The sequence below is a fragment of the Podarcis vaucheri genome (assembly GCF_965113315.1).
Source record: "Podarcis vaucheri genome assembly, chromosome: 6".
Classification (NCBI taxonomy): Eukaryota; Metazoa; Chordata; class Lepidosauria; order Squamata; family Lacertidae; genus Podarcis; species Podarcis vaucheri.
This window is the reverse complement of record NC_138764.1, coordinates 43,654,664-43,680,982: the sequence shown is the minus strand read 5'-3', so window position 1 is coordinate 43,680,982 and position 26,319 is coordinate 43,654,664. Positions and strand designations below refer to the sequence as shown.

The window sequence follows — 26,319 nt, the reverse complement described above, 5'->3', positions numbered from 1 at the left end:
TAGTTTTTTTACCCAACAGACGAGTTTTGCCTATTTAACAGCTCTCCAGAAAGCAGCAAAAGCTAAAAGATTGTATTTCTATACGGTTCTCATTCACCCCTTCTGCACTGTGTTTCTGAGATATAAACAGAGCTCAAAAGTTATCCAGTATTCTTTAACTTGTTTTTGTTTACGCCTTCCCTTATGCATTGCCAAGTCTCAAGGCATGCCGCCCCCCAACTTACAACAAATTACAAAACTGAGCCAAGGCCAAGTGTTTACAGATGCAATTACGAAATAAAAGCCTAAACTGGTGGAAGCAGTGACAAACGCAATGAACCTGAAATCACAGGCAAGAAGAAAGTGAAATAATGCTTATTGTAAGAGCGAAGACAACCAATGCATCCCTTTTAGAGCTGCTGCCCCCCCCCAATCTACATAGCGCTTAGTGGCTTTTCTAAAGTTTCAACTGGATTGCGTCAAGAAGTAGTGCAGGACCCTGGGTAGCCAACAGTTCTCTTCAGTGCACCACAAACCTTGTGAATTAGGATAGATGTTCTGCCCGTGTCTGCTGAAAAGCAGCAATAAACCGTCACCATACAGTGATCTGTGCATTTTCCAAGATCACACAAACCTGCAAAAAGGCAGCTGCCTTACTACAATTTATTTTCTTATTTCAGTTCACACCCCAACTAGTATTCAGCTGAAGGTGAATGCATATCTATACTCTGAGCACTCAAGACAGCGAGAAGCATCAGTCCTGCTTTTATTAAGTCAACAGGTATGGTATGCAAATGAATCTCATCGGGCAAGATGTAATCAACCATTAGATGTAGTACCCATCCAACAGAAAGACGATGTATATTCACAACAGACATAGTTTTGATCCTTAGGGTTACCTTAGAATGTCTTGTGCTCTTTTTCTTTTTCCCTTTTACTAATTTGGTTAACTTCTCTGCCTGTCAGTTGACACAAGATGAACTTTCATGCTCAAACATTAAAATAAGTCAATTAATTCATATTCAACTGACCCATATTTTTTAAGAGAGGCATCATCTCTAAATGCAGTGGTGCAACAGCAGGATAAGCAAGCAGGAGAAAATGAGGTCAAATTTGTTAATAGCTAATACTAGAATTAGAATATACAGGTAGGTATTTTGCCAAACCTGCTGCTGATGGATCCACAAGGGCACCATCCTGTGGGAAAAAGATTTAGGGGCTTGTAGGCCGGAAATCAAGTAAGAAGCCTGACATTAGAGGCATTCATAATGCCTACCTTCCATTACGTTTTTATAAAAGAACATGAAAATAAACCTGTATTTAACACGCACCAATATTAAAGAGAAAAAAATTCACAGCTTGACACAAATTAAGAACACAGCTATTAAAAGAACAGCAAATGGGTCGTCTTTAAAAAGCCTTCCTATGCCTGTTCTATATTACATATATGCTATAAGATGAAGAAAGCATGTGTCAAGTATCAAATTGGCATGGCATGGGATGTGTGGCTTTCAGGAATAACATGTATAAAAGGGCTATGGTTTGGGGTGGGAAAAGTCATTATTAGCCTGGAAAGGGGAAAGGGGGGGGGGATATAAAGAACAGCAAAAAAACTATTCAGTAAGCATGTCTTTGGGGACCAGAATACTTACACAGTGGTTATATGAAAATGCTCTTTAAGGATACAGACAACATCCACTATTTTCCAACATATTCTGAATTATGAGATGAGGAGGGGCAGGGAACAAAGAACTACTGAAAACTTATGTACCTGTTGACGCAAGAAATTTGACTACCTCCAAAATGGGATATTTCCATGCTAAGCACCAAGAAAACTTTGAAAGAATGCTTAGCATTTTTAACAACCACCCTCCTAGGGGCAAAATCGATTTCATACAGTTAAAAATGTGATTATTTCTTCTTCTTCCTGGCTGCAAGGATGATTTTGAGTGTACCAGAAGTCCGATAAAATACAGTAACCTTTGCTTATGTAAACAAATGTTCATTAAAAAATCATTCAGATAATGCAAGCCAACTGAACACTGCAATCGTTGAGTTTATATTCAGCTGTCCAATACTGTTGCCCATCCTGTAGCTTTAAAAAAAAATAGGGCATCACCGTTAAGCTTTCTACCTAAGAAACCCATGAATGCTACACACACTACTCAAAGTGTCGAAACCTTAAATAGATGGGTTATTTCCTGCTCTAGCCTCCTAACAAAAGTTGCAGACAAAAAGCCTAAGTAGTCCTTTTTATTATTTGCTGTTCAAGTCCTTTTGTGTTTTGAAAGTGGTAACATTCCTGTTCACAGGGATTAAGTTAAACTATTAAGAAAATTCTACAGTGGAAGGAGAACTTCTTACAATCGCCCTCTGAAAATAAAACATTCACTTGTCAGCTAGCAGAGACCAGGAGCTGAAACAGTAGGAGCAAAAATCCACGTTTCAATTAGGTGGAGAGGTTTTGGTTTCTGTCCCACGGAGACCACAGCCGTCCCACTTTGATGCTCTTTGTTCTCCAACTTACACAAGTCAAGTAATCCTCCTCCCAAGTAGCACACAGTGCCCTTTGGTTTCTTCTTTAGGCCCAGGATTGCATCTAATGAAAGTGTTTGAATGCATCCAGCATAGGTGCATTTTTTGTGTTAGATATACTGCACTGCCAGACAAATATCAAATGTAGTTTAAACGAACTGTATTAGAAATAGATGCCGCTCCCCAACCTCCCATGTTTTGAAAAAAAAAGTTGCTCCAGTCTACAAAGTATTTTTGGTAGCAACAATATTAACAAGTTTAAACAAAGTTTACCAAACAAACAACTAGTTTTGTTGAAGAAAAAAAGGGAGTAAGATAAAAGAGGTGTATATGAGAGGTGTAACACAGAGTTTTTTTAAATGGCTTAGACCAATTATCCAAACAGAGCTGCTGGATTCATAAGAAGGTATTTGAGTAAAAACCAATGTGCTTTGACTATTTTTCAAGTATCTGATATCAATTTTGTATAAAGACTTTGAATACACAAACTACCAAAGATAGAAGAAAATTGACTTTTCCAAGTTTGAATTTAAGTATTAAAAACTTAAAATACTTCAGAAGTTAGTATTCCACACAGTACTAACAATTTTCCAAATTATTTTTGTACATATCCCAGCTGACTGTGGACTGAAAACAATCTGCTAAGCAGTATTAAAAGAGTGTGCAAGAGTTAAATTGTTTGTAGTTCAGGGGAAAAACATCTAAAAACCTAACTTAAAAAAATAAAAACAAATGAAGTGAAAGCTTTAACTGGTACACACTGTTCACACCTATATTTCAAGTTTGGAAACGCATATTTTCAAGCAGCAATACAAAAAAGTATCCATGAAGAATGCATAATTTCTGAAAAAAATTATGAAAACATCCCTGCTACCATTACATTTCTAAATACAAAACTGACTACCATATTGTTGCTTCTGTGTAGCAAGAGTTCATTTTCAAAACAGGTAAAATTCAGTCTTCAGGTGTGAATGGTATGAATGAGAGTCCCCTTTTTAATTTCTTAAGTTGTTTTTAGGATCCTTAAGCATGCAAGCCTTGTAGAGGAGGGCCCAACAAGGGGCAGGGTTGGCTTAGGGCATCCAGTTTAGGACAGAGCTGGGAAAGCTTCTGGGTCATCGACATCAGGAGCAGAAGCACTTGACTGAAATAAAAACAGAACGTACGTTATCTGGAGAGTCCACATAACCATTTTTGTTTGCGGCATTCTGTAAGGTAACCAAACGTTCACATTGAATTAATACACTGAATCAGGGCCTGGCTGTAACGATGAACTGGATGAGGGTCAACAAACTGAAGCTTAATTTAGACAAGGCTCAGTCACTGCTAGTGGATGGTTGTCTTGTCTGGCCGAGTGGTGTGCAGCCTGCTCTAGATATCTGTTGCCATCACAGGTGGCCTTGGTGGCCAGGAGTACTTTCCATCAGTTTAGGTTGGTGGCCCAACTATGACCCTATCTGGCCTGGAATAACCCAGCTACAATAATCTATGCTCTGTTAACCTCAATATTTGATCGCTCTACATGGGGCTGCCTTTGAACACTGGAAACTACTGCTAGTGCAGAATGTAGCTACCTGATTGCTGATAGGCTCATGGCAAACTGATCATATAACACTGAACTTGGCACAACTGTACTGGCTGCCTCTAAGTTTCCAGGCCCCATTCAAAGTGCTAGTTTTGACCTATAAATCCTTATATGGCGCAGAACCTTGAAATATTTTGGGAACCCCCCTCCCAATATAAACCTACCAGACCCTGATCTTCTTGGTGCCTTCTCTGAGCTTACTTCAGATACTTTGTAGACAATTATGTGCACTCATACACAAGTCCAGTACAAGAAAATCTTGAACTGGGATTTTTAATTCTATTCTGTTGTTATGTTTAGTAGTATGGAACCATACGTAGTCCAGACTTGAAGTGTGTGCTCTAGTTATTATGTACATTTGTATCACACCTCTCTTCCATCACGGAACTCAACGTACTGTAAATAGGATTTCCAGTCAGTCTCCTGCCAGGCACTGACCAGACCCAGACTTGCTTAGCTTCAAGCAAGGTGGTTGCATCATTTACCTTCAGACCATGCCTGTACACACTGCACACACACAACTTTTCAGTTGTAGAAGGAGAAAGAGGCATGAGCGCAGGTGATTTGGTGTTAAATGGAAAATCCATCACTGGCAAGAATATTTACACCTGTGTTCATGATACAATTGAATCTATGCTTCTCTCTCAGCACAAACACTGATCTGATAGTAAGGATGCCAAGTCCTGTTTATGTGGGAGCTGTATACTTTAATTCTACACATGTATCATTTGTCTTCAGCTCAGTAACATCTTAATATAAACCCCAAATGAAGTTGGAGAAATTGGCAATATGATACAGCTCACTTGCTTTGACGACGACTTTCAAGCTTTGATCGGCTTCACATTATAACACTGCAACACTCCATTTATAAAATCCATTTCTGGAGATAGTGTGCAGAAAAATGGATTCTTAGAACCCATGTAACTATAGTAAATTATGAAGTCTTGCCTACTTCCACATAAGGACAGAGTTTCATCCGGATGTTACTTCTAAGTCAACCTACATATGTAAATGCTATGTTATGTTGTATGCTGACGGTAAACAGGCATCTTCATTTTAGATGACATTAAGAAACCCTAATAGCCTAGATTCCAAGAACAATTCCCAGAATGGAGGGAAACTGTTACTGTGGGTTTTGCGATCTGTCTAAATTTTAAAAACAATACCTTAATAACATCATGGTTACAGTTACAGTGTTTCTATTTTATACACAACCTCAAACAGCCCTGACATGCAAGCATTACAGAAACGAAGACATGTCAAAGCCAGGGGGAAAGTCCAGGAGGATTAAAAAATGGTTGTCATCTATAAATGCTATGGGCAAGCAAATAAAAATGTGAAAGCAGGTTGTCATTTTTAACCAAACAACAAACACAAATTAAGAGTATCAAAATGCATGCAAATAACACTTTAACCAGAAATTCTGATAAGTGTTACATATGATTTAATTCATCCTTAACACTGACTTTCACTAATGAAAAATGTCAGACCAGGATTAAGGCTACAATTGTATACACATCCTGAGAGATTTATAAACAAGTCACCAACCTGGCTGGGTGTGTGGATCACATCAAACTCCTTAACCAACTAGAAGGAAACACAGTCAAGACACAAGTATTAGTGTGGATCTGCACATTCATAATGAGCAAAATCACAAAACAGAAATGCTGGATTCTCAGTTCTACTGGAAAAGCATTTCAAAAAGAGAAATTCAGCAACTGAATTCATAGTGAAAATAGACTACTCTCTCTCTTTTTAAGCACATTAAAGCCAATAAAGAAAAATATTCCTGCTTATGATCGAGAATTCACTGGAGTATCAATTGCTGTTTGCAAGCTGTGGTACCCAGAATATTTGGGAACTTCATGTTTTGCATAAGAAATAGGCATAATTAAGTTGCATCCAAAGTGTGCAAAGACAACACATGCAATATACATGGTAACATCATGAGCATGTCTACATTTTGTCAAGAAAACAATATCTTGAATCCAAATTTGTATGAGGGTGCTTCTGCTCAGTCTAGAGGGTGTTTCAGTTCCTTCCTTCTGGCTATAGCCCTTAGTATTTCACAAAGATTAAAAATTCCGTGAAATAGTTTTCAGTCATGCACATGTGGGGAAAAGCTTAAGTAACACCCAAAGTACTTGCAGAAGTGTCTACTGTTCAGACAAGTGATTTGGATTCAAGCCTATGTCAAACTCATGGTGGCAAACTAATGTATTCTGCACACGCACACATATGGATTAAAGCCACCAATATTAAAATAAGTACCACCTCTTAAACTAACTTTTTGCTCCACTACAAAGGATTATTAATTAGGGCACAGGTGTAAAGGGAAAGACTAGGAGGATAGATCTATGCATAATATTATGGTAACTTGCTCGGCAGCAGCTTAGTCGCTGAAACCTGCTCATGTTGTTTTTAAGTACCATCAATAGGTATACAAAAAACCTGTTTCATTTAAATAGAAAGAATTGTCACCTTGTCAGTTCTGCTTCCACGATTGGCTCTTCCCCCGCGTCCACGTCCTCCTCTTCCACCTCTGCCACCACGCCCAGGACGACCAAGATCTCCAAAATTGATTTCCAGCTGAGATGTGATATCATTTGCTGGCTTGCGGAAGTGATGATCCATTGCAGAGTCTTCAGCATGAGACTAAGATGAAAATAAAAATTTCAGGACCACCTCTGAAAAGGTATTTTCACTAAATACCAGATACAACCCAGAATGCAACACGGGGTGTGGGGGAGGGGGAATTACAGCACTCAAACATCACTTGCATGAAATGCTGGTCAAAAACTGCCACAAATGGCAGTTTTGACTACAGGAAGGACAGCCAAGAGCAAAAGCAGAATGTAGCACATGTACACCTGCTTTCATTTATTGTTTGCTTATTTAGCTGAATGCTGGAACTATATCAATATACAGTAAATATTTGCCAAATTCCAGGTATTGGTACTTATTCATCTCTATTTTAGCCTTCAGTATCTAATAAGAGATATGATTGTATCCAAAACATGCAGAAAAAATTGCAGAGGTGGGATGGTGGAATCCAGTAGAAGCCGCCATATTAGGTAAATCATACCCAAGCCTGCCTCACCCTTTGCAAACCACCTTGAATTTCAGAAGTGATGCAGAGAAAATTGCTCAGAAACCTCAAAATCAAAAAATTGCCTGCCACTTAATTAAAATTTCCTATTCAACGAATCTTTATTAACTGGAAAGGCTTCCACAAGCTAGAACAGGCTTCTGGGTGCCAACCATCAGGTGACAGGCAGTATGTACTTTTTAAAGTCACTGTCTCCTGGAGCGCCCCATATCCTGCAAACATCTATGTTTAGCCTCAACCAGACTGAGCTTGCTGCTCTCAGCTTCCGCTTATCAGTTAGGCTTGTGTTACTGAAGTGTCCTCCTATGGCAGAGGTGGAGAATGCTTGGATCTTTTAATTTAATCCCTAAAATAAGATTGCATATACCTGCTAGTGTATTACTGCATCCAAACTGCCAGGCAATGGACTTTAGTATACAGATCACAGAACAGAGATCAACTGAGAGACAAAACTTACTTGACTGGACAGTAAAAGCAGTGAACAGTTTCTCCTTTATGTTGGCTCCTCACTTACAACACAGCCAACAGTTACATGTAATAAAAAGGTGCTGCCCTAGACCTACAGAACCAAAGTGAGGCATAGGCTGGCCTCTTGCCACTGTGGAGAGCATCAAGCGCCACTGGCAGGCTGCACCACCTGATTCCCAGGAAGACCTTCATGGCAAGAGGCAGACCAACCTGGCCCCATTCATCAGGCGGCCAAAGAGCAGCTGCTCCAAAGACCTTTCCTCTGCATTCCTTGCTCCTTTCATAAGACAGCTATTACATTAGGAACCAGTCTACAGGTTCCCTGTCCTACCTTTTATTTTATTTGTTGGCATTTACAGACTGCTCTTCACCATGCAGGAAATAGTCATATATTCACTCACTCACACAACTTAGAAAAATGTAATGCTTTATAACTGTTTAAGAACAACATCAACACAACCACATATAAAGTGTTCGTACCTCATTGGATTCCATCTGACTCCCTTGCATCTCTGTCACCCCCTTTGTCTGATGCAAATTGTATGTCGATACAAAAGGAGAGAAAAAAGTAAATGAGAATTTGCATATTAAAATAACATGCTCTATGGTTCAAGGTAGGTGAACCCAATAGGATACAAGTGACTAAACAAGTGGACAGAGCAAAAGCAGTAAGCAGATTATATTATGCAAGTAGAAAATCTGGGCAAAACCTAACATCACATCAGCAAATGCAACATTTCCCCTTCCTCTCCTCCTGTACCCCGCCAATCTGTTCCAGGGGTCCCCCAACCCTCCAGAGCATATTTTAGGGGCACATAGAAGCCTGTTATTAATTTCTGGCTTGCACATTACCCTAAGGGTTATGAGCTTTTTTTGTTTTTTGCAACATCGACACCAATTAAGTGTTGAGAAATCATAAGGGGGGGGGGCTGAACAATGGATCACATTAGAATACAATGGCATGAATAACTCAATCTGGCAAATGGGTCTGATGTTATCTCCTCTGTGGAACAAGTTTGAAAGGAGGGTGGGGCCAATCACCTGACTCAATTGCCAGAATGATGTCGGCTGACCTTTTCTGACCAGTTTGTGTAATCAAACTGCACAGCAGATGCAGCTAACAAAGCACCTTTCTAAGTGCTCCACAATACCAGACAATCAGCTGATCTGCAGTACCTACAAGCCAGATTTTTACCAGCCTCACACCTGACATCATATATGACACAAAGTGTAGGGCAAGTGGGTGTCGCTTGGCCAAATATGGAGGACTGGCAGGCTTAATCAGGTCCCTACATTGGAGGTTTCCTACCCATGGAATAAAGAAGTAATCTTTAGATGGTCTTAAGGGAGCTGCACAACTGTAAAACACATTTAAAGGCTGCAATTCCAAGCAAACTTAACCAGGAGTAAGCCTCAACACAGTGGGGATTACTTCCAAGTAAATATGCAATGGATTTTTCAGTTAGGTGTCCATTATTTCCCATATTTATGTGCCTTAGCAAATATTCCAAAATCAGAAAGAATTGGTAGTAAAAATAAGTGTAAACTCCAAGCCATTGGAATGAAAATTCCAAGTCATTTTGCAAGTATCACCTCATCTGCACAAGAATAAAATTAATCACATTGAAATTTCTGACAGGAAGCTACTACAGTTGAATACATTTCACCAGGTACTGAGAGTTGGACAAGCAGAACCCCACTCACAACAGGACTTCGAGCCTAGGTCAACTAAAAGCACCTTTTCCCTTGACACTGCTAGCTCTCTGTGGACTTATAAAATGGTGGAACACTGCATGCCTGAATTACTCATCAGAAGTGGCACCATAATAGAATGAAGTATCCCACACATGAATTCTGCATTTTTGAGTGTGCCCTAGGATTCAGGTTTCAATAAACTGTGGACACAATCCATATTCCAGTGGTAAACCTCCCATTGAATTCAGCAGAGCAGGAATGCATATTTTCATCTAGACCCTGAAGGCCCACACACCAAGAACTGAAAGCTTTACTAAGCTTGACCTATGTTGGAGATTTTACCAGATAGTAGCCGTGTCTCCATGGTTTTCTATCCAACAGCAAAGGCTAGAAATGTTTGTTTCAAAGTGATTAAAACAGGGCTGGATTCTGCACACGGTAAAGGCAAAACATCTGCTATAGAGAATGTAACTATTGATAGGATACCTTAAACTACTTACTCTTAAAGGTGTGAGTAAAATGAAAACATCAGATAGCACAGTTAGTAGAGTATGAGACTCTTAATCTCAGGGTTGCGAGTTCGAGTCCTATGTTGGGCAAGATTCCTGCACTGTGAGGCGTTGGACTGGATAACCTTTGTGGTTCCTTCCAACTCTACAATTCAGTGATTCCATGAAGACAAGATAATCCAGAAAAACCCACCTCCTCACTCTTTGACTTATGAAGAACAAAACCTTTTTTCCATTGTCCATCAGCACCTTCATTTGGTTTACGGATGTTGAATTCAACTTTTGCACGATCTTTATTTTGAATAGCTTTCCATTCATCCAGAGTCATTTCCTTAGGACCTTCTTCCTTGACTTCTTCTACTTCATTCTCTCTGAAATAAGTTTACAATGGTGGAAACTCATTTCATAGTCTTTGTCACACTCAGAATGGTGAAGTCTCAATATCGGAATGCTGGAAGCAACCAGGAAGGCCACACTTCTAGAATTTATTGTTCACACAAAAAGCTGTACTTTAATGGATGTTATTTTCAATTCAGACAAAATACTGTGCTATTGGAAATCACTTACCAACATAAACTCTGGCTTCATGACAAGTTGCTTTAATCCAAGTGTGCAACACATTGTTGATAACTAATAGCTGGCAGCTAAAGATAGTCACCTTATATGTATTTTAGCAGACCACAGAGATAGGACAGTTCTGCTTAATTCCTCCTTGCCAGTCCTTCTTCAGCAATTACAAAGCAATTGTTTCTCCCAACAGATACAATACCTTAACAGTCTTCAATGGTTTGCCTCCCACCCCCTCCAGTCATGTCATGACAGCTTGCCATATAGAGAAAGACAAGTTAAAGCACAGACTGTATGTCTTACGTACATCAGTGCTAAGGCATTCCCCCAAAGCAAGATTTTGCACAACAGCTTCAAATGCATTATGACTTAACTGATATATCAGTATACCAATTTCATTGCCATATCTATTTTGGGAGGGGGGGGAGGAAAATGGCTTCAAAACTTCACCAGCAACAACAATGAGCAGCTTGCTATGTGCAAAACAAAATGGAAACCTGTCCAATAGTAGTTACATCAACGATCAGCTGTGAACCTCCTGACTTAAAAAATGAATCAAGTTGTTTCATTCAGACCTCTGGTAAGGGCTCACAATTATGATGCTATGGCCTGTTGGCTACGCAAATAAAGTCTATTGGTATTCGTGGCTCACAATTAAAGTTAGAATGTTAAATGAAATCCCAGCTTATACTTAGCAACCAAGAATAAAAGACTGATTTCCAAAGTAAGTATTGCCTGAAAGCTCCCAAAGTGCATGCATGGGCCAAGTTCACATGTAGGACATCCAAATAATGGCATTGCATGATTGTACTGAGTTATCTACAGCACAACAGCCACTTAACCAAGGCATATACGCTTCCTATGCTGCTGAAAGAGCTTTTCCACTCTAAAAGTTCAAGTCAGTAAGTACAGTGGTGCCTCGCAAGACGAAATTAATTCGTTCCGCAAGTCTCTTCGTCTTGCGAGTTTTTCGTCTTGCGATGCACGGTTTCCCATAGGAATGCATTGAAAATCAATTAATGCGTTCCTAGGGAAACCGCCTTCAGACCAGACAGACTGTCCCCGGACCTCTTCTGAAGGCTGGGGGGGGGGGGGACAAGGGCTTTTCTTCCCACCCCCAGCATTTTAAAAAACCCCGGGAAAGCGGAGGACTTCTCCGCTGTCCGGGCGATCTTAAAATGATGGCGGGCGGCATTTTAAAATCACCCCGGGACAGCGGAGGACTTCTCCGCTGTCCAGGGCGATTTAAAAGCCCCTGGGAAGGCAGGCAGGGGGGAGCAAAGACTTTCGCCCCCCGCCCGCCTTCAGAGGGTGTTCCCTCCCCCCCGCCCGGCTTCAGAGCACCGTTCCGAAGCCGGGCGGCGGCGGGAGGTGTTCCCTCCCCCCCGCCCGGCTTCGGAGCACCGGGAGAAGCGATCTCCCCGCAACCCCTTGCTTCAAAAGAGGTCCGGGGCAGCGGGAAGCGCTTCCCGCTGTCCCCGGACCTCTTTTGAAGCAAGGGGCGGTGGGGAGAAACGATCTCCCCGCAGCCCCTTGCTTCAAAAGAGGTCCGGAGGCAGCGGGAAGCGCTTCCCGCTGTCCCCGGACCTGGGGCTGCGGGGAGAAGATCGCTTCTCCCCGCCGCCCCTTGCTTCAAAAGAGAAGACCCGCTGTCCCCGGGGCAAGCTTCGTTTTGCGAAGCAAGCCCATAGGGAAATTCATCTTGCGAGGCAACTCGAAAACGAAAAAACCTTTCATTTTGCGAGTTTTTCGTCTCGCGAGGCGTTCGTCTTGCGGGGTACCACTGTATAGTTATCTGCATCAATGCCCATCGGTCTATGATAGTCCTGCACCTAAGTACCACCTCCACTCCCCATTTTTCATCCAATTTTACGATTTTACACAGCAGTTCTGTGACGTGTCAAAACAAGTGGCAAATGCATGACAAGCCACTATGCAAGAAAGAATGTTTAGCTAGCTCAAAATGCCAGGTTATTCAGCATCATTGTGCAAGTACAAAGGCTCAAATAGGAAGGCTGAAATCCAATACTTTGTGGATTGCATGCACAACAGGGCTCCCTCGCCCTTTCATCATGCAGTTCCACAAACCTGCTCTGGAAGGTCCTTTGCTGTCATTCATGGACACCATCGGATTCCATCCTACAACCTTATTTACACACACAATCCTGTAGGTTTTGAAGTAGCTACTTTTTAGCTAGTACCAACGTTGGATTTCACAGTTTTATCACTGACAATTCAAGACCAGAGCTTCTCAACTAGACTCACCATTTCACAAGTTCAGATTTATGAGGATTTTAAGCTAAAATTCCACTTAAGCATCTCAACCTGAGTTTGCCAATCATGTAACAAAGGAAACTTAAATAAGTAAACAGATTTTCCTGTTTTTAAAAGAAAAACTTTCTACAAAAAACAACCAACCACCTCCTTTTGACATGAAAGGAGCCTAGCAACCTCATAAATGATCAAACAAGGATTCTGGCAATGTAATACTTACTTATTCTCTGAGTCGGCAGGTGGATGCTCCTCCCCCTCTGGTGTTTCCTCTGTCACATTTGATTGATCCAAATCACTGGAATTAAAGATAGTTTAAAAATATCTGATGCTTCATACGAGCACTGCCTACCCACCTGATATTCAATGACCTCAAAATTATACCAAAGCTTACAGTGGAACTTCAAAGAATATTCACTCCCCAATATAAACACTAACCCACCATCAAACCCCAAGTCTGCTTTACTAGATGTATTGCTGACAAAAGCATGGGTGATTTTTCTATGCCAACACAACAGAGGCAAATTTGGGATCTAGAATTATAATTCCAAATTTAGAAAAATGCTTGCTATTTGCTATACTGTTGCATTATGATGCTCCTTCAGGAAAGCACACAGGCAGGATGCATATATATATATATATATATATATATATATATATATACACACACACACACACTGATAAAGGGAAATGATCCTGCACTAAGCCAGAAAAATGGGTGAGGCATATGTTAAGGATATCCAACATTAATCATACTCACAAGACCACCTACTGAAATCAATGGACTGGCATTCCTTAACTTCATTTATTTTAAAGGGCCTATGCAGACTATGACTATTAGGTACCACCAATAATGTTTGAATCAAATTTGAGTATTTTTCTCGTAAATCTGTTCTTCTTGGGGAACAGTAAAGAGCTACTCAGGACAATGAAATGGGAAATCCTGCTCCTTTTCACTACCTCTCCTGAATTTTTTCACTCATTATGTGATCTTGCAATCTTAAAATACCCATGGTCTTTTCTTATAATTTAGTTTATTCTGAACAAGTATTTCAATACAAAATACTAACGTTAGTTCATCTTTGACAGTTCCCCAGTTGTGCGATCCACTTCCACCACGCTTGTCCTCATGCTTTAGACCACTGAAATGTGAATGTGAAAGAGAACTAACAAAACTGAGTTAACATAATAGTGTTGGAATACAGATTTTCAAAAGCAAATTTTCAAAGTACCGTATTTTTCGCCCCATAGGACGCACCAAGTTTTTTGGGGGGGAAATAAAGAAACAAATTTTTATTTCCCCCCCAGGCGCTTGTGGGGCCGGCAGCAGGGAGAAGCGCTCTTCTCCCCGCCGCCCGCCTGCAGACCAGGTCCGGGGACAGAGGGAAGACGCGCTGCGCCTCCCAGCTGTCCGCGGAGCTTGAGGGGCTGGCGGCGGGGAGAAGCACGCGTCTCCCCGCCGTCAGCCTCCAAACCAGATCGGGAGACAGTGGGATGGCGGCGTTCCACCTCCCCGCTGTCCCCCGACCTTGTGGGGCTGGCGCTGCGGCTCTCCTGAAGCCTGGAGAGCGAGAGGGGTCGGTGCGCACCGACCCCTCTCGCTTTCCAGGCTTCAGCGAAAGCCTGCATTCACCCCATAGGACGCACACACATTTCCCCTTCATTTTTGGAGGGGAAAAAGTGCGTCCTATACGGCGAAAAATACGGTATTATTCTGATATGAATGCACTTTAAAAAAGAACGAGTTTAAGACTTACGATCTGTCGCTTCCACTATGCCTATCAAATTCACGTTTGCCTCGGGAGTCAAAACCATCTCCTCTGCCCATTCCACGTCCTCTGCCGCCACGGCCCCCTCTTCCACCTGGTCCACCACGGCCACGCATTGGACGATCAATAATGGGTCTATTGTAAAATAAAGCGAAATTAGGAATGACACTAGAAACTCTACTTCTACCTTGGCAGTGCTAGTAATCATCTTTCTTAATATTATATCAATTTCTAAAATTATGCTGCAACTATTTAAGAGCTATTAATGTTATTTCTTTCTTTTTCCATTTCAGTATTCACATACTGCCCAACAACAAACGTTCTCTGGTCAATGTAACAGTAATAATTATAACCATAGATAAAATACAGCATGAAAACATGAACCAGTACAAAGCAATGAAATAAAATAAGAAGCAGAGAATATTTTAAGTACAGCTGATTTTAAATGCCTAGGAAAGTAACATTTTTACCTGACATTGAAAAGACCATAAAGTAGGTGTGAAAGCATCACATAGCTGTGGTATCAACAATAAAAAGGTCCTCTCTCAAGAAGCCACCCACCCCATCTCACTTGGCAGGGTACACAGAAGGCTTGAGAAGATTTTGTTTTCTTTATTTAATAAATTGTATACTAATTTTCAAGTGAAGTTCTCTAAGACTTGACTTCTGTATAAAGCCAGATGATCTTAGGCTTCATGTAGGGGTGTGTGTATGAAAAGGCAATTCTTCAGGTACCCTGGACCCAAGTCATTTATGGCTTTTATGCTTTATACAGACATTCTGAATTGGCCCCAGAAACAAAATGGAAATCAGTGTAGATGGCAAAGCACAAGTGCAGTGGGTTTATATCCATCAGTTCTTGTCAGTAATCTTAGTCCTATTCTGGACCAGTTGTAGTTTCCATATTGTTTTCAAAGGCAGCCATACATATACAATATTGCAGTAATCCATATGAAAGACTACCCAAGTGTTAATAAGAGTGGCTAAGCTATACAGCGGTGCCTCGCAAGACGAAATTAATTCGTTCCGCAAGTTTTTTCTTCTTGCGAGTTTTTCGTCTTGCGAAGCACGGTTTCCCATAGGAATGCATTGAAAATCAATCAATGCGTTCCTATGGAAACTGCCTTCAGACCAGGTCCGGGGACAGTCTGTCCCCCGAACTCTTCAGAAGGCTGGGGGGGGGGCAAGGGCTTTTCTTCCCACCGCCAGCCTTCAGAAGGCTGTTCTGAAGGCTGGCGGTGGGAAGAAAAGCCCTTCTCCCCACCTCCCGCCCCGCAAGCTCCGGGGACAGGAGGGCTTTGCTGCCGCCCGCCAGCATTTTAAAAGCCCCCGCTTTTAAAACTTCGCTGCCGCCCGCCAGCATTTTAAGATCGCCCGGGACAGCAGAGAAGTCTCCGCTGTCCCGGGAAGGAAGGCGGGGGGGAGCAAAGACCTTTGCCCCCCGCCGGCCTTCAGAAGAGGTCCAAGACCTCTTCTGAAGGCCGGCGGTGGGCAAAAGTCTTTGCTCCCGACCGCCAGCATTTTAAAAGAGGTCCCCGGAGATTTCCCTATGGGCTTTCTTCTTGCGAAGCAAGCCCATAGGGAAATTCGTCTTGCGGAACGACTCAAAAACGGAAAACTCTTTCGTCTTGCGAGTTTTTCGTTTTGCGAGGCGTTCGTCTTGCGAGGTACCACTGTATGCTGAAATACAGTGTTAGAAATTCACGAGGCACAGGTAACATGCCGAGGTCTCTCAATGCTAGGTTGGCAATTGACACCTCTTTCTTAAGCAGGTAAACAGAAGAGCTTAGTTACTGCGTTTATTTCCCACCTTTTCTCCAAGCAATACATGGTTCATGCCACTCCTCAGTTAATCCCTACAACCACCCTGTGAGGTAGGTTAAGAGGCTGTGACTGGCCCAAGGTCACAGTGTGAGCTTCATGAATGAGGGGGATTTGAACCCTGATCTCCCAGGTCCTAGTCAGACACTCTAAACACTATATCACACTGGCTTCCTAGAGGACTTCTGCTATGGAGCAGCTAAAAAAAAGTTAAGAAGGTAAATAAATTCAGGGAAAGCATAGAGAAGGAGCTGAAATATTTTCCATGAAGCTTAATTTGTTTTATTCTGGGTTGTTTCATTTGCTGTTTTAATGTGTTGCAAATTGCTTGGATTTCTTTTCTTTAAAAGATAAAGTAGTATAGAAAGGATGGTGATAACAGTTATAATAATGTTCGTTGTTTGGAAAAAAAAATCATGGTGTTTAGACATCCCATTGTGGCGACCATAACCTAGGTTTAAGGTGCCATTTGACAATTAGCTTACATATCTGAGTTTCTAACAATGCTGATAAAATGCATTTTGAGCAACCAAGGCTGTCTGTTCCTCCAGTGACAGTAGATGATCCAGGAGAACGCTTATACCAAAACTTTGATCCTTTAGGGGGAACACAATATCCTAAAACAGGTTCATATTAAAATACAAAAGCATGCCACATTAAGACAAATATACCACACTACCCAATTAAAACCCACTAACAGACTAATCAGAGAACGTCTTGCTATAACCAGAGGACATCCTGCATACAATTTTCTCTGCCAATCAATCTTAAAATGTTCAGTTCTTACTTATCAACAGAAAATTCTCCTCCTTCACCCTTTTCTTCAGCAGGTTTGTCAAACCTGCGTTCACGAGGAGGCCGTCTCTCTTGCCTCCTCTCAATAGGCTTGCCTTCTCCCTGAGGCTGCTGTTGATCAGGCCTTCTGCCAATTCTCCTTATCCCTAAAATAGAAAGCAATCCGCATCAGTAAGTTATTTAGCTACTTCCACAAAGCAACTGTTATTCTTGAACACACAGCAGAGGAATCCTGTAGAAGACACTAGTTGTCCTAAGGCTTGGAGGTAGTATCATAAAACTACTCCACACAACAAATAAAAGATATCCAAATTATAGCCAAGTAACACCTCTGGAAGTTTTCATTTCAAAATAAAAATGTTATTTGAAATTTACACAGCAAAAAAAATGTGGCAATGTGCCTTTAAAGGTGTGAATGAAGGTTGTGCCATGTAAGGGGCATGGTGGGAATACAACACCAATATAGCCAGTTGTGAGGGATGCTGAGACTTGTATTCCAACATCATCCAGAAGTCAGCTCACTGGCTACCCCTGTCCAAGCTAATATAAATAGATATGAGATATTGGGTGAGTTTATTCCTTCCTTGGAGCAGTCAGGAGTTCTAACATTTCAGACAGATTGTTTTGTACACTGAAGCACAGCTGGAAACTAGGAAGTGTGTATAATTTTGCTTTGATAGTTTAATAGCATACAGAACATGATATAGACTATAATAAAGCAGAGAATTGTGTGTACCTTGCAGGAAGTAATTTTCCTATATAGAAGATTTATCAAGTTCGAAGAATTACAACACACAACTATCCTGGAAAGACGAGTGCACATCATGCACTGAAATCTGGTAAGGCACTCCCATCCCTGCCTTCAAGAAATTAGAAGTTATAATTCATTTGGAGAAACTTGAAAAAGACTACTGAAACTGATGTTTTACCAATGACCTGTAATATTTAGATATTTTTGTATGCAATTAAAACTCAATTAGTATGATTTGTGTCTGTATTTGTTATGCAGACTATTGTTATGAGACCCTCATGGGATGTATTTTAATCATAGTATTATAGCCTCATAGTATTTTACTATCATAGTATTTTATGCTTTTGAACATAAAAATGACTGCTTACCATGGAGAATGACATCTGGTCAAACTAATTTTTCAGCTTTTTAATACTACTTCAACCTGTACAGTGGTGCCCCGCAAGACGAATGCCTCGCAAGACGGAAAACCCGCTAGACGAAAGGGTTTTCCATTTTGGAGGTGCTTCGCAAAACGAATTTCCTATGGGCTTGCTTCGCAAGACGAAAATGTCTTGCGAGTTCCTGCGGTTTTTCCCCCCTCCCCCCCTTTTCCCAAGCCGCTAAGCCGCTTATCAGCTGATCCTAAGCCGCTAATAGCGCTAATGGGCTTGCTTCGCAAGATGAAAAAACCGCAAGACGAAGAGACTCGCGAAACGGATTCTTTTCGTCTTGCGAGGCACCACTGTACTCTGGAAAAGTCAAATCTAAGCCCCTAGAAGCATACACTGCCAAACCCCTTCTTTTTGTTTTAAGGAAACCCATAAGAACATTTTCTTATTTTTAAGCTCCTCTGGTGGCGAAATTGACTAGGGGTGAAGCTGTTTCCAATCTGATTATCAATGATACCACTCCACAGCCTTATACAAGAGTAAGGAAAGCAACCATAGTTAGGGAAGGAGAGAACCATCACTCTCCTCATTATGTATGAAAATGTACTGAGTTATTTATTTTGGATGATGGCTTGTGCTGTGGTAGGGTAAGAAAGTTGGACCCATAGCTCCAAAGAAAGAGCTGCTAGAGCAGCAATAAGCCCTACCTTGTGGCCCACTCTATTCCCTTCTTTAGGGAGTGGCTGTGGCAGCACCCACAACTCCCATCATCCCAGACCATACTTCTGGTCACAATGGCTGAGAGAAAGAAGCTGTAGTCCACAACATCAGGAGAGCATCTGGTTGGGGGGGGGGGCTGGCTTAAAGACTCTGTGTATCAATCCCCAAGGTTTCCATTCAAATACAAAATGAAATTTACATTAATTTATGTGTCACAAAGGATTTTCCTCTTGGCACCAAGGGCTGCTGCAAACATTACTTTATTACCAATATCATATGCAAAACCAAAAGGCCTATACCCACCAATTAACATTAAATGATACTCTGGAGTGGCTTCCAGAACTCTGTTGAATGCTAAACCCATGTCTTCACTACATGTATGTCAACTTTCTACCTGAGCTTCTGTGCTCCTGTGCTCAACTTGCACGTAATGCTCAACCATGGTTCATGAAGATAGCTTAAACTATTCAGAGATTATTTCAAACCTGGATTCCTGGTTTCAATACATCTTTTAAAGCAACATTAAGTTATGCCATAGTCTTCCTCCCAGCGATGAGAGAGGGAGCTTGTGAGCCCAACACTCTTTTCAGGCTCGTTCACATAGCACTAAAATATGGCCTAACATTACATGTGACTGCAATGAACTTTGCTGCACTCCAGACGGTTCCTGTGTACTACAGTTAAGAAATGTAGGCTACTACCAAAAGGTAGCTAGAAGAGCAGTATTGTTTATGAAAGCCAATGGTCAAATTTAATACTTCTTTTAAGCAGGAGAAATAAAATCTGCTCTCCCTGAACAGGTCCACTCAAGAGGTTGCCACTGGTGACTGGATCTTCTAATTCTGAACTACCACTGTTTTTATACTCCTTCCACATGTTTAGGAATCATGGGGGAAATCCTCTTGGTCTATTCTCCCTGCTCCCTTTCAAACTCCCAAGCAGGTCAAGCGTGCTCTCTTCCTAACCCCTGAACTCTGAAAAGATCCCCAGGCAGCTCATCCAATCCATGTTCTTCCAAAGTCACTGCATGCTAGAATGTGCTCATGTTGCCCTGACAACTGTTCTCTTCTATGCCACTCTGTGGCAGCTTGTCCTGGCTTGTCTATGCAGGCCTAGAACTGAGCTTCTCCACTACAGAGTCTACTTTAAAATGTGATGGAGACATAAGCAAGAGTTTTGTCATGACAGTCACACTGGCCTTTGCAGTTGATCTTTGCTTCCAAGTACCCCCCAATGAGCAGGGTGAGAAAGCTTTTATTTGTGAGAAGGGGCAGGAATGTTAGCTATCCTGAAATTAAGGCTGAAATGGTAAATTCATGGAATTCAAAGTACTATAATTTAGACATGCACTTAAAGCTGTATTTGAATAATTGAATTTTTAAATAAAAAAATAGATGTAGTACCAATTATTCAGATGAAATGCTTTCCTAAAGCAGTATATAGCTGCAGATTACAGTGTAAGTCTGTGGCTCTTTTGCTGCTGTTACATACTTTGTAAAATGCCTTAGTGTGCGGGATATAAAGCTGGAGAAAACAGCAGTAGCAAGACTAGTTTAAACTAGTTTAAGGCAGTTAAAAGGAGCTCTTGTGCCACTGAAGCAGCAGATTTTAAGCTGTGTTTACGGTTGAAATGCTTGTTTGCTGGTTATCCAATACTCTCCCCTCCAATATAACATACACTGAATTACACACAACTGTCACTTAATAATTTGAATAATTTGGGACAAACTTGTGCGCATATCAACAGATCCTTGATCTCAAGATTGGTCAATGACTGAAATAAACAACTATCTGACTTTTAAAAGACATCTGAAGGCAGCCCTGTACTGGGAAATTTTAACGTCTGATGTTTTACCATTTTTTACATGTGCCGTAAGCCGCCCAGAGTGGCTGGGGAAACCCAACCAGATGGGTGGGGTATAAATAATAAAATTATTTTTAGGCCAAAATATCACATTTAAAGCAAACTTTAAAAATTGTCTTAAAGCACAGGATGAGAGTACAGCAGCAAGAGCATGTCAGCAGGATTACTTGCACTACCTAATAGTTGTCCATAGTTGTCTCATATGAGATGAACTCTTCTTCTGTCAATGCCAGTTTTGCAGAATGGCTTCAAAATTTCTGAAAAATTACAATCTGTATACAACCCTTATGTTTCACCATTCTTCAAAGGAAGTTTACTGGACGTTTTTTAAAAAATTAAGTTTCCCCCTTCAAGTGACAGTATAACAAGTGATCCATAAATTACCATTGTCACTGGCCCCAACAGTCCTCTTGTTCAAAATGAGACACAAACACATTCTTTTGTGTTGAGGAAGGAGAAATTCTCATGTTATGCCAAGCAGGGACCCCTTGCTAACAGTGGAAATCTATGCTGGACTAGATGGGCAATAGGCCTGATCCAACAGGCTATTGTTATGTTCTTAATATTGATTTTATGTTTGTATCAACTGCACTAATATTTTTTTCCATTTTCAGCATTTGTACTTAGCCTCCCATTTATGGAGACTTTTTAATTGTTTTTAAAATCAGGGCTGTTTTATCCTGTTTCAATTATAGCTTTTGCAATTTTTTGGTTATTTCATTTATTACAGATTGTCTTTTACATGGGTTGTAAGCCAACCAGGCAATATGTGCACTTAATATATACAGGGTGTTTTTAAAAGCAGCAACAACAACAACCCCCTCCCATTATATTGTATCAATGCCCAAGGTAAAATGAGTTATCAGCATGAACAGATTGTTCATCTCTTTGGAAGTTTGATACTCATATGTGAAGAGGAGTGATAATATGCAGATGGGTTCCCCCCAAAAAAACACATCTTTAATTGCTAGAACAAAAAAATAGCATGAAAATGGGAGGACGTGGCATGGCTTAGGAAAAAGAACACTGTAAAAACCTAATGGCATAGATTGTTGATGGCACACACCATAACTCTCTCAAGAGGGTAAGCAGGACTGGCCCTGGAAAGGAAATTTGCCACAAGACTTCCTGAGAACTCCACAAAGACATTTGTGAAGGAATCATTACAGAAATATGTGCCCATTAATATATGAAACTCACTTAAAACAATGGGCCTGAAACGGATTTAAGTGCCTTAAAATTTGAAATATTTTATTTCTTGCAATGAGCAGAGCACACATACCCCAGCCAGCTTGGAAATGGACAATGATGTAAGAACTACAGTGGTACCTCAGGTTAAGAACTTAATTCGTTCTGGAGGTCCGTTCTTAACCTGAGGTACCACTTTAGCTAATGGGACCTCCCGCTGCCGCCACCCAATTTCTGTTCTCATCCTGAAGCAAAGTTCTTAACCCAAGGTACTATTTCTGGGTTAGCGGAGTCTGTAACCTGAAGCCTCTGTAACCCAAGGTACCACTGTAATGTAAAAAAAAAAACACCTGTCCATATCTCGCAAAAAAACAAGTCACCCGAGTTTCCTTAACTAAAGCTAAACATTCCACACTCAAAGTTCATGTAAAAATGTGTTCAAGCATGACTGACTCAAAGGGTTGAATCCAGAGTGCTTGGGAATTGAACTCTACACACACGATGCTCCTCTGCTAAAAGAGGGAAAAGGCAACATTCCTCCTTATTAATTTATTTTCCAAACTTTCATAAAAATGTATCAAAGTAGTATACAACTTATAAAAATAAAATTAGCAAAAAGCATTCACAAAAATGTCACTAGGACATCAATAAATACTAATTGCTTAAAAACAGAAAATTAAGATAGCAGAAGTTTATCTAAACAAGGGGTCAGCAAACTTACCACACCTTGGGCTGGTGTCTCCAGCGCCGATCGCGCAGCAGGCGGAGGAGCGCATGCCCATACGCGTGTGTACACCCTACTTCCGGGTCAGAGGAGCACCAGAAATAGCTTGTGCGCATGAGCATGGGCCTCCTCCAACCCGGATGTGCACTGGAAATAATGCTTGCGCACAAGCTATTTCCGCTGCTCCTCCGACCCGGAAGTGGGCAGCTGCGCAGCGCAGGTAAGAGCGGGCGGCGGCAGCGGGCTGGATAAATGAGTCCCTGGGGCCTTATCCGGCTCGCGGGCCTTAGTTTGGTGACCCCTGATCTAAACAATAGTTTTCAAAAGACATCTGAAAGAAGGGAGGCATGTTTCCTGCTGAACCTCTACTGTAGAGGTTCCCTCTGTAGCTCCCTGAAAAGCTGCTCCAGAGGACTGCAAGATCCTCTGGAACCATGAGGGAGGCTGTGGGAAGGGGTGTTTGATGCTCCAGTGGATCTCAGTCCCTTTCGTGAATAAAAGAGGTTCTTCCATTCAATGCACGGGAATATGCATCTAGTTACTTCCTACAAGCACTGGTGCTGTATTGACATTTAAGTTTTCAGATTCTGCCACTCTATTTTATATGTGCCTCTGACTGTATCCGTATTAACACAGGGTGTAAACTTAAATATTCCAAATCTTGATTTTTAATGTGTTAATTACAAAGTCATCTCCCTTCCTGAGGAACAGCCTTACTTACCATTTGAAGCTACTTGTATACAAAAAACCTTTACTTATAAGCACAAAAATCTAAAAGCCACAATAATTTTGAATTTCAAAATTTTACACTTTACTTTCAGAAGTGTGCAGTTTCAGAACTGCTTTAGAAGTGTTTCAAATTATTATTAAATATATATTATTTTCTTGCATTTACATCCTCTGCCTTTCTTCCACTGTGAAGCCCAAGGCATCATACACGCGCTTCCCCAGTCAGTCATCCAGGTAGCTAATGTGCCCTCAGACCATTATCACCACCCTAAACATACTTATTTATTGGTTAATCCACTGAACACAGCTAAGTTTTTTCTTAATTCATTGAGCCAATAAGCCGTAAGGCCATGAATATAATTGAGCCAACAAGCAGTTTAAAAAGATGCATATGACACAAGGACTAGCAGTTACTGATTACAGCTCAAATGCTTATTTCATAGCATATAAACAATAAATGAAGTGCCTTATTTACCAGGTTCTCAAATACTTTGGACAGTAGTTATGACATTAGTACACTGTCAATTAACAGAGGTCAGAAGTCTGCACTATTCAAAAATCTTAGCACATTTGCTGTTGGGATACAGCAGCGTTCCCGTGATCAAGAGAATGCTTAAGTACTAAAACAATTTTTGAAAGAACACACTTCATGCTTTTTTTTGCAAATTATTTGTAAGCATAAAGCAGTGAATTAATCACACTAAGTAGCTATTCATTTGTAGCAAGTAATCTGGAAAATGCACACTAGCAGTCCAGTCTTAAGAAAAATGTTACTGCATTAAGTCCAATACACAAAAGGGTTTTTTTAAGTGTTTACTTCATCTGTAACCAACTCTTAATTGTTCACTTTACGTACTTTAGAATGTTGTATATGTCACAACTCAATTACAACTTGACAGTTAATTTTTATCATCAAGTTACAGGCCCATGGTTCTCCCTCCTAATGTAAGTACATGGGGAAACAGTGCAACACATGGTTCTTTTTGTCTTATTCAGGATCAGAGAAATAAACCCAATTATCACCATGAAGCTGGGTACCATTTACCAAATGTTCTGAAAATTTAGACATTTACAGCCCAAACCTTTATGTGCCTACTCAGAAATAAGTCCGACTGAATTCAGTAGGACTTATTCTGCGGTAACTGTAATCTTAATCACATTAAACATGTGGGTTCTTTAATTAGTGCAGAGTGACAGAAAAATATCAATACTTTCTTAGGTTCCAACTTTAAAACAAAAAATTGGTGTGTTCTGCATACTATGCAAGTTACAAATGGGTGAGAGGTTCACACAGCAGCGCACAGTTCTTAAAATTTCATCTCAGAACATGTACACATCAGAATCCACATCAGAAAAGCAGTGGAAACACTGAACTAAAGAGATACCTCCATGGCAAATCCTAGTCGCTCTCAACTGGAAATAACACCTACTGAAGTGAAGCTTACGTCCTAATAAGCATACCTAGCATTGGGCGGCATGCCTGCAATTAAAACTTAAGACCTATATTCAAAAAGTGCCTTTCTCACGTTAGCCTGCAAGGCCCAACTTAAAGCACACCAAGGGCTCACTCCATTTTGTCTCTTCCCTCAGCCCCTAGTAGGCGGCAGCAGCAGATAGCTGGAGCCAAGCAACACGCGGGCCACGCACGTGGCCAGGTGCAAATGGGCTAAACTTCATTAGCAGCGGCAATCCAGGACGCTGCTGCCTGCGCGCTTGCAGCTTGGCAAACCTGAGCCCCTCTCCTCGCAAACAGCACTCTCCGCTCGCAGGCGTTTTCGCCCTCAAAGAAGCGCCACCATTACAAACATTGGAGGCCCGCCACTAACTTGCCCCCCTTCCCGGGCAAGGCCTAAGTATCCTGACACACACCTGCCCAGCAACCCTCACCTTCCTTCCTTGCTTCCCTCCCTCACAAGAAGTGCAGGGGCCCAGCGAGCCGCCTCTCCCCGTTTCCCCCCTCCCATGAGGCGCGCGTTCACACGAGATGGTCGACCCTTGCCTGCACGCAAGGCAACGCGAGCACAGCATCCCAGGCCGCCCTAATAAAGCATGGAGGAAAGGGATCGTGTCTTTTCTAGGAAATCTATCTAGGAAGGGACGGGGAGGGATCCTGCTCCAGCACCACGTGCTGCGTCAAAGGCGGGCCGGGGGCTCTTACTGCGGGCCGGACTCGCTGGGTGACGGTGGGGGAGGCTGCCTCCGCCCGCGCAAGGGACGCTGCCCTGGTTTCTGGGGAGGGAGGCCCTGGCTTCCCCCCTAAAAGGAGGCACCCCTCCCTCCACTTACCTTCCTTCCTGAGGGGCGCGGAGCCAGGCTGCCCGCCGCCGCCGCCGCCGCCATCCTCTCTTCGGTCGCCGGCGCCGCCAGGCCCAGAGGAGGAGGCAGCGAAGGGCGGCAGAGGGTTTTTGCGCTCCTTCTGCGACTCCCTGCGCAGCTGCTTGGCCGCGCTGCCGCTCCCGCCGCCGGAGCCGGGCTGGCCCGACCCGCCGCTTGAGGAGGAGTTGGCCTGGGCCGCCTGCCCGCCGCCACCGCCGCGGCCGCCCTGATGGCCCCCTCCGCCGCCGCCGCCTCCCCCTCCGCCGCTCTCTTTCTTGCGGCTCTCGGCCGCCTGGATCACCTCGAAGGGGTCGGATTCGTCGTCCAAGAGCTGGTCAAAGCGGTTGGTGACGACGCAACCGAAGCCTTCCTGCAGGTGTCCGGGCATGATGGGCCCCTCTCGGTGGGATCCTCCTCCGATGCTGCCCAGGCCCCTGGCCCACCCCCTCCGCGCTCGCTTGCTGCCCACACAAGATGGCCGGCCCCCTAAGAAACTCGCTTCTCTTCCGGCGAGAGCGACATCCGGGAAACAGGCGGCAGGAGGCCGCGGGCG

At 42.2% G+C, this 26,319-nt stretch overlaps 1 protein-coding gene across 2 annotated transcripts; it reads right to left on the bottom strand.

Annotated features, from left to right (window-relative positions):
* Nucleotides 1–728: 728 nt before the first annotated feature.
* SERBP1 (SERPINE1 mRNA binding protein 1) lies at nt 729–26,261 on the bottom strand. 2 transcript variants are annotated; one of them, XM_082227606.1, is made up of 10 exons: nt 25,737–26,261; nt 17,096–17,249; nt 14,476–14,622; nt 13,789–13,860; nt 12,942–13,016; nt 10,074–10,251; nt 8,157–8,204; nt 6,581–6,754; nt 5,648–5,686; nt 729–3,658 (listed from the first exon to the last, which is right to left on the bottom strand). In XM_082227606.1, the coding sequence occupies exons 1-10, from the start codon at nt 26,152–26,154 to the stop codon at nt 3,602–3,604; spliced, it is 1,362 nt and encodes a 453-aa protein (XP_082083732.1). In that variant the 5' UTR covers nt 26,155–26,261; the 3' UTR covers nt 729–3,601. The 2 variants fall into 2 exon arrangements, with proteins under 2 accessions (XP_082083732.1, XP_082083731.1); XM_082227605.1 differs by having other exon boundaries at nt 13,789–13,884; nt 25,737–26,236.
* Between the last annotated feature and the right edge of the window lie 58 nt (nt 26,262–26,319).

Excerpts from the sequence above, each read along its gene's own strand:
- SERBP1 (XM_082227605.1), bottom strand. The coding sequence starts at position 26,154 with ATGCCCGGACACCTGCAGGAAGGCTTCGGTTGCGTCGTCACCAACCGC. Across the intron at positions 13,017-13,788 it reads ACTGTCAAAGATGAACTAAC|TGATTTGGATCAATCAAATG; the intron begins GTTAGTATTTTG and ends CTTTAATTCCAG. Across the intron at positions 6,755-8,156 it reads GTCAGATGGAATCCAATGAG|TCTCATGCTGAAGACTCTGC; the intron begins GTACGAACACTT and ends TTTTCATCTTAG.